Source organism: Lemur catta, chromosome 17 (genome assembly GCF_020740605.2).
Source record: "Lemur catta isolate mLemCat1 chromosome 17, mLemCat1.pri, whole genome shotgun sequence".
NCBI classification, from domain to species: domain Eukaryota; kingdom Metazoa; phylum Chordata; class Mammalia; order Primates; family Lemuridae; genus Lemur; species Lemur catta.
In genome coordinates this window covers 4,244,873-4,260,355 of record NC_059144.1, presented here as the reverse complement: position 1 = coordinate 4,260,355, position 15,483 = coordinate 4,244,873, and the positions used below count along the sequence as shown (strand labels likewise).

The 15,483-nt window shown below is 44.3% G+C and overlaps 1 protein-coding gene across 1 annotated transcript in view; it reads left to right on the top strand.

The window, feature by feature from the left end:
- AFAP1 (actin filament associated protein 1) overlaps positions 1-15,483 on the top strand; it is a 173,978-nt gene that overhangs the window by 128,356 nt on the left and 30,139 nt on the right. Inside the window, exons 9-11 of the mRNA XM_045528283.1 lie at positions 1,151-1,300; positions 9,118-9,329; positions 14,956-15,101. Coding sequence (XP_045384239.1) covers positions 1,151-1,300; positions 9,118-9,329; positions 14,956-15,101 — 508 coding nt within the window. The remainder of the gene's footprint in view (positions 1-1,150; positions 1,301-9,117; positions 9,330-14,955; positions 15,102-15,483) is intronic.

The following is a 15,483-nucleotide window of genomic DNA, read 5'->3' as shown; positions in this document are numbered from 1 at the left end:
TTACCTTCTGAGGGTTCGTGATTTCCAGAAAGTTGCAGACAGAAGGTTAGATGAGGGGAAGGGTCTGGGTGATGGTGTTTGCGTCTTGGATCTGAGTCCCCTTCTCCCTGAATGTCCTGACAGTCGCTCTCTGGCTGGAGGGATCTTGGCGCACTCGGTTTTGGGTGCCTGCTCACATGTACATCCCTGTAATTCTGCCCATGGGCTTGGAGAGAGAGTGCCAGTGACCTATGGGGCATCTGCCGGGGCAGCCAACCCTGGGCCTCTGTGGTGGGGGACGTTGGGGAGGGACCAGAGCTGGCCTGAGTTGTGGCTTGGTGGCCCATCTGTGCAGACGCTGCTGCTCTGCTCCTGCCGCTGTTCCCAAATGTAGTTCAGAGCTGCCAGATCTTCTAGGTTTTCAAGGGAAGCCAGAATCATTTTTATGCAAAATGCGTATGAGTTTTGTATGTTGGCAGTTAGTTCCTGATTCAGCATTGTCCAGGCTGCACAGCGTAAAGGGCTGGCATGCAGGCCGCTGGTCTGATAGCCCTGGGGAGGGCAGGATCGAGTGAGTATCTGACAGGTGGGCCGGGGCTCCTCAGGGAGACCCAGTTCCCCCTCCTCCCTTCCCCTCCCTGGGACCCTCTTGTTGCCAGCCAGGCTGTAGCTGCACTGGCTTCTTTCTGTTCCTCGGACACTTTGGGCTTTTTCCAGCATGACAGCTTTTGTGTCAGCTGATGTTCTTCTTGCCTGAACACTTCTTCCCCCTCAGAGGTGCACGGCGAGTTCCTTGTTAATTTAGCTGTCAGCCTAGCAGCAGCCCTGGGCGGGCTTTCTCTGACCTGCCGGTCTCTCTCCCACATCACCCTGGTTTGGATCTCCGTGTGGTCCTTGCACCCTTCAACGTACTTCGTATGAGCACAAGTGCGTGCCGGGGTGTGTGTTCTCGGCCCACTCTAGAACGTCAGCTTCCTGGGAGCAGCCCTGTTCTCTGCAGGGACCCCCAGTGTCTGGGTTGACAGCCCACACTGGCAGGTGCTTAAGCTACTCAGTAGGTAGAAGTTAAGGGAAAGAAGAAATGGGTTGTGATTTATGCTTTATTTTCATTTTTTTTTCAGTTAACATCTACAATTAAAACATGCTTTTTTGTTGTTGTCATTCTTGACAGTGAAGAGGAAGAAAAGTTCCAAATCAGAGACCAAGGGAACCGTATCTAAAGTCACTGGGAAAAAAATTACCAAGATTATTGGTCTGGGAAAGAAAAAGCCATCCACAGACGAGCAGACCTCCTCCGCAGAGGAGGACGTTCCCACTTGTGGTAAGACGGACATTCACCGGAGGTGACTGTGTCCACCAAGCGTGTTTTTCTTCTCTCCTGTGGCTGCGTCTGTCTCGAGTTCATCTAAGGTTCATTACCTTGAGCATTGGGCTTGTGTGATCATTCCAACTGCGGGAAATGTATTAAATTTCCACATGTTTACCTCTTATTAGTAAAAGACTTTGTAGGGGTTTGAGATGATCTCTAAGGTTCTTTCAAGATAAAAAAAATTTTTTTTTCTCTTTGATCCTGTGAAGTTCTCCCAAATTACTTTGACGTGTTTTTAAACTGGAACATGTGCACCTGCCGTTGGTAAACAGAGGAAGGAGTACAAAGTACGGGAAACCTTCATGGAATTAAGCTCAACTCTTTCCCTTGGGCTAAAGTAATAAAACTAAACTATCTTATAATGTTGCCATCCTCAAACTTAGGTTTCAAATCCATTCGGATGACTGGCCATCTCCCCGGTCGGCTTCTATCCAGTCAGTACTGTCTGAGCAGCTGCCACTGGTCAGGGACTGTGTTAATAAGCACATGGTGTCCCTGGGGGCCAAAACAGCCCTGCCCTCCCATGGCGTCCAGTCTGGTAGCAGAAGGAAAGTCCAAAACACGTAAGCACAGAAATAAACTTGCAGTAACCAGCTCTGACCAGTAATAGGAGGGGAAAACACAAGAGGCAATGAGAGTATTAGGAACCACTCATTCCCTTAGGAATGGGGGTACAGCAGTCAGGACAGCATCTATGAAGAAGTGGGTGAGCATTTTCTAGGCAACCAAGATTAGAAGAACCATGCAGACCTTTTAAGGATGAAAATTTTATAAACTGAAAGGTGAATATTTACTTTTTAAAAAAAATTAAGAATGGGCTATAATTTTCCTTATATACTATTTCTTTTAATTAATTAATATTTTTGAGACAGGGTCTTGGTCTGTCACCCAGGCTGGAGTACAGTGGTGCAATCATAGCTCACTGTAGCCTTGAACTCCTGGCCTCAAGCAGTCCTCCCACCTTAGCCTCCCAAAGTGCTGAGATCACAGGCGTGAGCCACTGCACCCAACTTCCTCATGTGCTATTGCTGTGCATGCAGCGTCCACTCGCTGTGAATCCATAACCCCTTTTGTTTGCATAGTCATCCTGTCTCCACAGCCCACCCTACTGCCCATCTGTTATGTCCCAGGTCTTGGGTCTTATTTTGGGCATGCCAAAAGATACATCATTTAGTTCCTGCCCAAGGATGCCTAAACACAAAGACAAATTTACTCAACAGATATCATGCCCCTGGGCATGGAGTGCTCAGGCCGAAAGGAAAATAGGAAGGGTGAGCCCGGGAGGCGGGGCGAGGGGTGGAGCTGGGACACGCTGTACTTGAGGGCAGGCAGGGCAAATCCTTGTTCACTTCTAGCCTTCACAGTGTGGCTCTAGGACATTGCGTTGCGTAGTATCGATTCCTGGTGGACACAGTCAAGTTGTCTGGGCAGACTCCCTCGTGGAGGGGTCCCCCTGTGGGAGTGAGTTAGGAGGGAAGGCTGATGACACCCATGACCTTGGAGCCTGGTGCGTCCCAAGGTCCCTGGGCCTGGCCAGGGTTCAGTTGGGTCAGAGAAGCAGGCCAATTGATGCTGATGTTCTTTCTGCTCCCTGTGTTTCCTCCCTAAACACAAGGCGGCAACTGAGAGTGCGGCTGCCTTGCTGAGGTTCAGTCAGAGGAAGCAGCAGTAGCACAGAAAGGGAGAGCGGGTGTGTTGGTGCCTCTGTGTGGGTCCCTGTTGACCTCTGCCTTCCTGGAGCACATGGCGGGGCGGGACTGTCCCCCCCCCTTACGTCAGCCCTTGAGACGAGATAGGAGCTGGCGTTACAGATGGAAAGAGGGACCTGTCCAACAAAAAGTGAACTATTCTTTTAGTTTTATTTTTGTTTTATGAGTTGCTCTAGGTCAATGGAAGAAATAGAAATTCTTCCATGAAAAACAATTAAACATTAATATGACAGGCAACTCAGAGCCTGTGGTCCAAACCCTGCCTTTCACGGAGGAGAACACTGAGCCCATTAAGGTTGCATGATTTGCCCCGAGCCACACAGCTAGCTGAGAGCAAGCCAGCCCCGGCCCGATACACACACAGTCTCCGGATCCTCCTTCTCCAAAGGAACTTACCACTTCTGTGACTCCTGATAAACAGGTTTATTGTGTTGGCGATTAGACACTGCAGTGAATCCCAGTGTCAGGCACTTTCTTGGAAGTACGGTAGCTCACCCAGAGAGCAGGCATAGTGTATCTGCAGCATCTAGTCATACACATGAGGATTCCGTCAAACTGCTTGGTGAACAACTCTTACCTCTGTTAAGAGAATATCTTCTGTCCACAAGATTTTAAAACTGTCATCTAGTTCTCTACTGGGGCAAGGGGGAAGTGGAGGAGTCTTTAAAAAAGTAAAGGGGGAACAGTGACCATACTCAATTATTTTAGCACAGCTGCTAAGTTCCCGGCAGAACAAAGTAGCTGGATAAAGGCCCAAGAGACCAAGCCTGCCAAGTTGAGTCTCTGCAGCTGCTGCTCTGGGGAGATGAAGTGCTGAGTGGGATAAGCCAGAAGTGCAGTGCCCCTGAGCAGAGCTCCCTGGGAGCGATTGGGAGCAGAGTTCAAATCCCAGCTCCTCTGTGCAGGGCAGCCTGGTCAGCTGTGCCCCTGAATGCTGGACATAGGTGCTATAAGGGCCTTCCTCATGGAGACAGGGGAGGAGGAGGCTTCCTGCAGATGCTCTCCCAGGTTTGGGAGGGTGTGTGAGGACCACAGCCTGGCTGAGTGGGCCAAGCCCCCTGACCTACAGCTCCAGTTGTTGCTGCCTAACATCTTGTACCTCTTGCTAGGCCTGCTGAGAGTTACATTTAGCTCAACGCACTGGCATCTAGACAATATGATCTGAGAGGTGTGCAAAGTCCGCTACCCAAAAAAGGATCTTGTATTTGCGCTTCTCCTGAGCTTACATGTCCTGGCATTCCTGTCGCTTTGTGAATTAAGCTACTGTCGTCAGGAAATGCGTTTCCATCTTTGCCTCCCTTCCCTATCCCTGTCTCCCTCTGGGGTTTGGACTGTTATACCCATCCCTTGACCAGCCCACTCTGTTCTGCTCTGTGTCCCCTCCAGGCCACCAGATGGAATCTTTGAAACTGTAGACCAATCACATCAATCCATGCTGAAAAACCAAAAATGTTTCCACTATTGCCCGGGCAGGGCCTCTGACAATCTTGTCTCCACTTCACTTTTCCAATTTCTCCTACATTACTGGATTAAGAACCAGGTCTGATTTGCTCACCTGTTGTGTCCACAGCTCGCAGCAGAGTCTGGCAGATATAGCAACTCTGTAAATATTTGCTGAATGCACAGATTTCCTTAAGCAGATTGCTTAACCTCTGGGAGCCTCAGCTTCCTCATCTATGAAATGGGCTCAATACTTAAATTTCTTGGCTTTTATAAAAATTGAGGATAAAATACATGAAACACTGAGCTTAATGCCTAGCCCATAATTTATACTCAGTAAATGGTCACTGTTATCCATTTGTTCATCTGACATGCTTTCTATTTCAAAAAAATAAAACAAAAAACTTAAGCATACCAGACCTACCCAAAGGCAACAGAAACACAATGTCAGATGAGCTGTTGATAAATAAAGAAGTTGGGAAAAAGGAATGATCTCAAAGTGCCAAGATGGGGGCTTCATGGAGTCTGAGTAGCCTGAGTTGAGTTTGAAAGACCTATTGGATATTTCTAGGTCCCTTCCAGCCGTAATGTTCGGTGACTTTATGAAGCTTTCAATGACAGGATTTTTTAGTAGACATACAGGAAATTATATACTTCCCACTTTGTGTCATAATCCACCTTCACAAAACTTCGGATGATGTTTGACCTAAGGTGGGGGGGAAGCATTCTTAGTACCAGGGCTCCATGCGAAGGGTATTGGTGTGCAAGTGCTTTGGGCCCTGTGCCAAGTAGAGGACACATTGCAGGATGGCAAGGGGGCTGTTTGGCATTGGCAGGGCCATGACCAGCTGCTGGCAGCATCTTGACATGTGACATCTCCAGATACTGCTGCTTGGATGCCCTTTTGCAGGCCCTCTCTTCTTAGCTGATTATACCAAATCCTTGCTAAGACATAACCAACATTACATTGGGATAAAATGCCTCTCTCAAGTGTTCAGCGTCTTGGCCACATGTAACGAATGCACAGTAGCCTCTCGGGCAGACACTGTCATTTCCCTTTCTAAAGAGAACAAATAAATGGAAACTTGGCTCCTTTTCTAAGAGGCTGCCCCTGCCTGCTCTTCCGCAGCTGCCTGAATTCAAGAGCCACCTGGCACCGAGACCAGAGACGCCAGATATCCAGAACAGCTGATGAAGGGTTTATATCTGTTCTCCCTCCGTCTGTATTTTTTGTTTGTTTGTTTAATGGTAGGCCTATAAAGTTAATTTTATAGTTCTAATGAAACTTCCTTGTGCACTCTTGCCACAGTGTTGCAGGAAACAGGATTCTTTCTTTAGAATTTGGGGCAGAAATAAGCTCAAAACATTAAATTGAAATTCCCAAATTTTTGAGATACAATAACACCCTCCCCTAATACAATAAGTGGGATTCAAAATAAAAATTCAAATGTATATGGAGCTGCCTTGCTGGGCAGCTCATTGATACGCCCTGGGTGGCCTGTGACATGACATTCGCAGCCTCCAATTCTTGCTGAGGAGGGTCCAGCCCCGCCTGGTCCTGCTGTGCTCTGGCACCACCTGCTGGCAGATATGGGGATGACTTGGGGTCCAGGTCAGCACTGATTTCATCAGCTAGACTCGGGGTGTTGCACTGGGAGAATACTGGGGAGTATGGAGGAGCCCCCTCTGACCCTGGATTCCTTAGGCGAGGTCGTCTGCCTTTTCCTGTGTGGCTTCTCCGTGTCCTCCACCCAGAGAGTGGGAACATTGGGCCCCCTTTTTGTGAAAGTCGGGGGCAGTGGACTGCAGGCAGGCCAGTTGTCTCGCATGAACTTGTGACTGTGGGGATGACTGTTGATGAAAACAGGTCTGTTATCCTGGGTGAGGTTTTTTTTGAAAGGTGTGAAATTATGGTATTCTCATATGAAGTCATGCTCTAAATAAAATGTGAATCTATCCAATGTAATCATTCCTTTTATGGCTGAAATGTCAAGAAATTCATAGCATCTGGTGACTTTGGGCCACATTCTGCCAGGCCAAGAAAATGCCGTGAGAGTCTATACCCCACTTTAGGGCTGTGTCCTCCATTTGGTTGGGGCACACTCAGGAACCGCAGCCCCCTGTGTGCGGGACCGTGCACGGGGGACAGCTGTGCCCACAGGGTGAGCCCTGAGAGTAGAAGTCATGTGGAATTCAGAAGGCGTGTGTCACTGTTTATTGAGAAGGCAGAGATGCCATCGGGCCTTCTACTTATTGTGTAAATTCCTGAATCCACGTGTTAGCCTCTCGCCTCCCCTGTCAAGATTTCATGTTGTCTTCTGCATTGAGGCCAGGTTCCTATGACTGGTGTCCAGCCTTCTCTGTCTTCGAGGTCACTGGGGTTTCAGGTCTCAGTTTCTTCCACTGCTTCTCCAGGCCCAGTGGAGGGACACCTTGGCCCTGACCCTTCCAGATCACCTGCCGTTTCCCGCTGGCTGCTCTAACTGTGATGTCCAACACACCCTACAGCTTACTGCTTCTTTTTAGAAATCATTTCCGGGCATGCTAACCTTATGATTAAGTTACTGGAGAGGATTTCTTGCCTTTCATTTCCTTTTCGATGTACCATGATGTTTGTCAACTCATGCTCTTAAAATACTTAGGACCGATATAGTTGGCAGTCATTGTATAAAAGGCCACAAAAGTGGGCTTTCAGCATGATTAATTACTTATAGATGGCATCAGAGTTATAGATAACAAATAGTTCTAATAGCCATTGCTCAGATGTTCGGATATTGTAGTTAACTCTATATTTTTAAGTAGCGCTTTCTTTTTAAAGAATAAATATCTCAGAACTATGTCATTTACAAATAGCATTTTACAGAATGAAAATCGTAGTGTGAGGCCCACAGTTGTGCCCACAGTAACACTTTCTCTGCCATCTTTCACTCCTAAAGGGCTTTAGGTCTAACTTTGCTTGTGGGCTTAGACAAGACACTTCACATATCTGGGGGTGAACTTCCTCCTTCATAAAGTGAACCCCCTCAGACACTTTCCAGCTTTGAGTATCTTTCCAGCTGGAGCCTCTCTGCCCCCCGCCCCTGCAAAGGTACAGAATAACTAGGGGCTTTGATCCAGTTTAACTTGTTCTCTGAACACAAGAGGGCAGCCAAGCCGCAGGCCCGTGAGACAACAGGCTGGCTTCTCTGTTACTTCACAAATACAGCGACTCCAGCCCCGGTGCAAGTGTTAGTTCCAGGAGAAGCAGTGTGTGCTTTTGTTTAGTGTGTGTTGGTGGAAATGATGTCATATTCAGCCAGATGAGAATTTAAACTTTATAAGTGTGTACCTAGTAAATTCATTGAGCAAATAAGGTAATATATAATACAAAGCATCATTCTGCGTCCTGAACATACTTCTTTTTTTTGTCTTTATAGTGTTTATCCATTGTTAATAAGGTTTATAAGACTTAGAATAATAAAAGAAGTAGAAATCTTCTTCTAAAACCCTTTTGGAAAGACATTTTTAAAAATCAAAATTGGAAAGGGTGTATTTTGTTTTGTTTCTTAACATTTTTAAGTCAAGCGGGTGTGTGTGCACACATGTGTACATGCGTGAATTGAACTAGTAGCTGAATGACTTAAGTCAGGAATCCTTGTTTTATTTCTTTTTAGCCTGCTAGTCAATATTTTATACACTGTTTAACTCACTTTCTAAATCTTAAAGGAAGGTCAATAATTTACTAGCATGATAGAGTGGGTGGAAGTTACAGCCACCCTGTGATATCTGTTTTTCATGCCTTGTTATTTCTAGAAAAATGCATTTTGAAAATTGTCCATTTCCTGTGTTTGAGGAGATACCCTTTTTAAAAAATGAAGATAATGATTCTTCCTGTAATTCCATCCCATATGGCTATCCGTCTATCTGTGATATACTGAAGATACGATACCATACCAGAGGTACAAATAACAAAATGTCACGTACTTTCAGACTCGAGTTTAAATTTCATTTGAGCCAGCTTTGTCAGTCAGACATTTCAGGGACAGAAAAGCCACTGGGTACTTCTTCAGCCTCCAGCTAGGAATCCCATCCCAAGGACCTTCCAATGCTTCCAGCACTGGAGAACTTATCACCTCTCAAGGCCACCTATTTCTTGCAAAGTTTTCGTTTTTAGATAGTTTTTTTCTCACGTTAAGCCAAAATCTGCCTTACTGTGGCTTTTGCCCTATTTGCATCATTTGCAGCTACTCAAAATAAACCTAAATCCTTCTCCAGCTGTTCGAAGGCAGCTGTCATGCGCCCCTTTCCACCTGGCCATCCAAGACTTGATGGCTTAGTGACTTCACATTCTGTGTGTGAATTCCAGATCCCCACATCAACATTAGGCATTTGTTCTTAGCACATGTTAAATTAGGAGATTCTGAGTATGGTCTATGTTCTGTTATGAAAAGCCTCCAAAACTTGTTTGGAAATTATATTGCAGTAGTGGCTCTTGTTGTTTACGTGAATTTGCATTTAAAACTTTGCTGTGTGTGGGATTTGTTTTATACATGCTCCCTTGCCTGGGCTTCTTCAGTGAGAGCTTGTCACCGTGCCTTGTCTGTCTTAGGAGGTTGAAGGTGTGACATTTGTCCCCTGCAGGCTATCTGTACGTGCTCTCCAACAACCGCTGGCGGGAGCGCTGGTGCAGAGTGAAGGATAACAAGCTCGTTCTCCACAAGGACAGGACGGACCTGAAGACCCACATTGTTTCCATCCCTCTCCGTGGCTGTGAGGTGATCCCAGGCTTGGACTCCAGACACCCCCTGACGTTCCGGCTGCTTCGCAACGGCCAGGAGGTTGCAGTGTTGGAGGTATGGTGTTGTCCACTGGCCATACTGCACAGAGGTGCACACAGTGATTTTCCTTCCCAAAGCCAAATTCTGACTCCTTTATCAAAATTCCTTACAAATTCCTGATGGGACCTTTGTTTGGATTCATTCCCTTTTCTCTCACTGCCCAAGTCTGTTGGTTTCTGCTTTTCTTCTTCCGTCGGTTCCTCTTTCTGAGACACACTGATGCAGTAAGCAGCACGGTGCCAGTTTTTACCGAACTGTGCATGTCAGATTTGTCTGTCTCCTTGTGTCACTTCCTCTTCATATGTGTTTGCACGGAAATGAAATACACAATCCCATGTAGTAGATTGCTCTTTTAAAATAACCCATAAAATAACTTGTTTTAAAATTTCCAATAAAACTCTTTCCCACTAACTGTTGGCTGCCTTTGAAATGGTGGTGAATGTTTCCTTTGGAATGTTCTTGACTTCTTTACCGTCGGGACAGGCATTTGTGGACAAGCTGATTTCCTCATTGACAGTGGCCAGCGAGCCAGGTTCCTCGGAGACCAAAGAGCACCTTTGGTTTTTAAGAACTTGTGGCTTTATATGCATTTTGTTATTTTTTTGGCTGCTTCTGTAGAATTTATTATTCACTAAAGCAGAAAATGACAATGAAAACTAATAGCTACGTACTCAAAACTTTCATTTTTGAAAGTTTTTTAATTCTATTTTTCATCTTATATTAACTTATTTTCTACCCAATATTAATTCAGGCCTTTTTTTGCTTTGTCTTTATCCTCTACTTGGCATTATTATGATTAAGATGCAAAGATATACATACATACCCATATATCCATGTATGTACAAATGTCAGGTTGCAGAATTTCAGATACACATGAGTGTGTTTATGTTGTATAGTCAATAGAAATGAGGAGAGATTAGATGTGGTGGAATGGGCTGATGTGTGACCTAAATTAATTGGATGTAGAGCCAAATCCTGCATGACTGTACCATGACCCCCGTCAGTGGAGGAGAATGAGCCTGGGGCTGCCACCAGCGTCGAGGCTGTGCAGGGAGGCAGTCCGTCTCGCAGATCTTGAATTCACACATAGGAGTTTGTTTCAGGGACTGTTTTCACAGAAACCACTTTTTTTTTTTTGGTGAGGACAAAACGTAGATGAACAATAAGTTCTTCCCACAGGGCCCAAGAGCCTAGTAGTGTGGGGTAAGGGGAGGGCAGAGGGACCGAGCGTGGTCTGGCAGAGAGGGTCCCGTCTTAGCCCTGCTGTGACTTTGATCACAGCTGGATCGTTGGTTTCCTCTTGGCTTCTTCGCCCATCTGTAAAGCACAAGCATCAGGCTAGACTCAGTGTACCTGGTAAACGTGTGTGGGCTGCGAACCGTAGGGTGGATGGCAGTGGGAGAAAGCTGGAAACTGAAATGATGTGACGACACGGATCTCCTGTGAGAGCTTCGGCAACAGATCTGAGAGCTGCAGGGAAGGGAGGCCCGCGCTGGCACGCACTAGACCTGGGAAGGAAGAGGAAGAGGTTGGGATGGGTGCTCGGGCCGAGAAGCCCAGGACAGAGGTGGTGGGCAGAGGTGAGGGAGTCACCTGTCCTGCCTTTGCCAGGGGCACAGCAGGTGTGTGCCTCTCTGGGACATGGTAGTTTTTGGCATCTTCCCTAACACTGAGACCACTGAGGAGGACGCTTATTTCTCGAGAATGCTGAAGAGTGAGGAGGTTCAATTCTCCCGAATGACGGCAAGAACTGGAAGTTTATCCAGTGTCACTCCATGTAGGAAAGCTGTTTTTACAGCTGCAAAAGTGTGACCTCACTTAAAAATGACACACAGAAAAAATCCACAACATTCCAATATAAGCAAAAAGTTCTGTCCTGATCAGTAGTGAAATGCAGTGAACCAGCCAACAAAGTTGTAATGTGATCTGCACTTTTTTCAAGATCATTTTAACTTTGGTTTTGAGATAATTTCAGAATTATAGAAAAGTTGCAAGAATAGCACAAAGAATGCCTGTATACCTTTCACCTATATTCACCACATGTTAATATTTTTCTATTTTGGTATCTCTCGTGTGCATACGCACTCTGTCTCTCTGCATGCATGTATGTATATATAAAATTTTTCAGAAACTTTTGCAGATATATTGTCCTTTTATCCCCAAATAATTTGGTGTGTATTTGCTACAAACAAGGACATCCCCTCATTAGAACCACAGGATAATTATCAAAAGGAGAAAATTAACATTCATATAGTACTATTATCTGACTCTAAATCTTCATCAGATTTCCCCGGTTATTCCAACAGTGCCCTTTATAAGCAGAAGGAAAAGTCCAAATTATGTTTGTTGTTTTTTTTTTGAGACAGAATCTTGCTCTGTTGCCCGGGCTAGAGTGCCGTGGCGTCAGGCCAGCTCACAGCAACCTCAAACTCCTGGGCTCAAGCAATCCTCCTGCCTCAGCCTCCCGAGTACAGGCATGTGCCACCGTGCCTGGCTAATTTTTTCTATGTATTTTTAGTTGTCCAGATAATTTCTTTCTATTTTTTAGTAGAGACGAGGTCTTGCTCTTGCTCAGGCTGGTCTCGAACTCCATTCCGCTGCCAAGTCTCTTTCGCCTCCTCTGTCTGGTTTCATGGCGTTGATGCTTAGGGCTGGTGCAGACCAGTGCGTTTGCAGAGGGTTCCCGGGTCTGGGCACGTCTGCTCTCTCCCCATGTTGGGATCGGGTGGGCCTCCTTAGCGGGAGCCCTTGGAAGTGGTGGCATGTTTTACAGCGGGTCATATTAGGAGGCGCACAGTGTCAGTTTGTCTCATTAGTGACGTTAGTGACGTTAATTTGGATCCCTTGGGTGAGAATTCCCCACTGTAAATTTACTGCATTTTCCCTTTATCTTTGGTAAGTATCATGTGGGGAGATACTTTGAGACTATGTAACTGTCCTGTTATTACTCACAATTTTGCCCACTAATTTTGGCTTCTATTAATGACTCTTGCCTGAAACAATCATTGTAATGACAGTTGCTAAACGGTGACTTTCTAATTCTGTTATTCCTTCTGCATTTATTACTGGCATCTACTGTGAAGACAGTTTTCTTCCCCTCCCATTTAATTAATTAATTAATTCATTTACATATGTGTATGTGTATCAGTGGAGATTCATAGATTATTGTATTAATCAGTGATTATAATCCTTTATTATCATGACTTATTTTGATCAAATTATCACAGATTTGGCCAGTAGGAGGCCCTTTGACCTGGCTCTTGTGTCCTTTGTTGTGTCCCTGTAATAAAGAGATCGTGGTCCCCATGATACTTTGACTACTTTCCCCACGTTGTGGCACAGCAAGCTCCAGGCTCATCTGGTGCCTTTCCCTGCCCCAGACCTGGAGCCGGCACCGGCCGTTTCTCCAGAGCACACTGGCTCCTCCTAGTGGGGAGTATGGTATTTAGACCCTGCGCTCTGGGGGCTTGGTGTGTTCACTTCCACGGGGATCATCGCTTCTGGGTCTTCAGCACACAAACCCAAGAAACAGATGTGTGTGTGTACCTATGATACACATGCACGTATCATGCATGTTTATATGTTATACATACGATACATACTTTAAGTGTAAATACACACATGCATATACATTTGTACATACAGATATGCAGACACATCTATATCTACTCTTTATATATTAAAAACCATGTGGTCATAACTAACACCTCCATTTCCAGTCCAATACCACAGGATCATTTTTAAAAACACTATGAGGAAATTTCTCATACAATGAACTATGAAGAAAACAATTAGTAAACTCTAGTATAGTAATATCATCGCATCTTAGATATTAATTGTATTGAAATACTTTTTAAAATGCTTTGATGAAATTGTTATAGTTACATCGGTATAGAATTAATCATGGATTCACTCTTGATATAGATTTTGTTTTGGGAAGGACAGAAGACCTATGAAGAGCACATACTTATTTTTTTTTAATCCAGGTATTCAAATCGGTTTACCTTATTTGGGCAAACACTGGTTACATCCTTACTCTGGGCAAGGCACATAACTGGAATCCCTTCATTTTGTCCTAATGGCCTCATTTGGTACTGGTTAGGAATGATTTGCATGTGGAAATTATCACTAGCCAATTTTATCAACATACAAAAAATAGCTTCTTATTTGTTAATGGCTCTTCCTCTAGAGAGGCTTTTATGTGTAGCGTGGAATATTTACTTATATTCTGATCAGTGTTCAACCTGTCAAGGTTATAGTTCTAAAACCTAATTTTCTTTGTGCCTGTAAACTCAGTTTACAGATCTATCTTTAAAAAATTAGAAACTTTTATAAAAAATGAAATTTATTTTTTCTTCTACATTCAGTTAACTCATGAATTTGAAAGCTTAATGTCCCCTAAACTTTAACCATTATTTACATATTTGATTAATCAAATTTATTTAGATATTTCAAATACCATTAAAAATATAACTGATTTTCTAAATCACTTAATAAGGATGGCTTAAAAATTCAATGAACATAATCTTTTTTAAAAATTTTTATTGTTTTAAATTCAATTCCAATAAATTAGGAGATTATTCAATATTACCTAAATGTTTATTTATTTATTTTTGAGACAGAGTCTCACTCTGTCACCGGGCTAGAGTGCCATGATATCAGCCTAGCTCACAGCAACCTCAAACTCCTGGGCTCAAGCGATCCTCCTACCTCAGCCTCCTGAGTAGCTGGGACTACAGGTGCATGCCACAACACCCTGCTAATTTTTTCTATTTTTAGTTGCCTGGCTAATTTTTTTTTTTTTTTCTATTTTTAGTAGTGATGGGGTCTTGCTCTTGCTCTTGCTCAGGCTGGTCTTGAACTCCTGATGGCAAGGGATCCTCCCGCCTCAGCCTCTCAGAGTGCTAAGGTCACAGGAGTGAGCCACCATGCCCGGCCTCAATGAACATAATCTTAAAGCTATAATCCAGACTTGAAAATTAAGCAGATCAAATTGGAGGAAATTTCAGACATTTTAAGGAATGATGTGCACAAAACGTTGTTACAGTTATAGAAATGCAATTGATATACAAGTAACTTAATTTTTTATGCCACCTAATCAAGAGAAACAAAATTACCATTTCAGGCCCATTTAGGGGTTACTGGTTTAAAAAGTTTAGATTAACAAAGTTGAGACCAATAAAGGCCTAGATGTTGACTGTGTTTCCAAGGCAGGCCAGCAATAGTTGGAGTGCACTCCTTTTTATAGCCAGATTTTGTTGCCAAATTAATGAGGCTTTCTAAACAACTTTCTGTTGCTGGGATGTAATTAATCCCATTGATTTTTCATGTCTTGCTCCCTAGTGCCTTCCGCCAAAATAATTAGAAGGCGTTTTAGGACCTCAGATTTTCATTATCTTTGGTATAATCATGTGCAACTTCCTGCATTAAGGCCTAGTACAAATGCAATGTTAACCCCATTATTCAGGCAATGACTGCATCTTCTTTCTCATTTATTCTTATGTGCTTTATGTTTCATTGCTTTTCCTATTATACGGTCTCTTTATTGACACATTTATGAAAATTTTTATCTTTAGTTAAAAGATAAAACACTTTATCTTTAGTTAAATAAAATCTACTTCTTTTCCCCCCACTTCAACAGGCATCTTCTTCTGAAGACATGGGCAGGTGGATTGGGATTTTACTGGCCGAGACAGGGTCATCCACAGACCCGGGAGCTCTGCACTATGACTACATAGACGTGGAGATGTCTGCAAATGTCATCCAGACAGCCAAGCAGACCTTCTGGTAAGATCCACAGCTGTGTGAATGGCACCAAAGTTGAATATCTTTTCCTTAATTTTTTAACTTAGTTTTTGTGTAAGTGTATAGTTTTAGAAAAAAGCTAACAACTCTTTTGCATTATATTAGTCCAAATTTTGCTGAAATATTTTTGTCGTGTCAGCCCTCTGGGTTTTCTATTAGAACGCGGGTGGCACACTTGTATAAAGGACCAGGGCCAGACGTTCCCTGTCATAACCACTTGGCTCTGCCACTGCAGCCAGAGACAGTGCGCACACTAATGGGTGTGGCTGTGCACCAGTGCAACTTCATTTGCACGAACAGGCAGTGGGCCAGATTTGGCTCGTATTTTGCCTACCCCTGTGTTACAGGAGCAGTTCTATGAAGC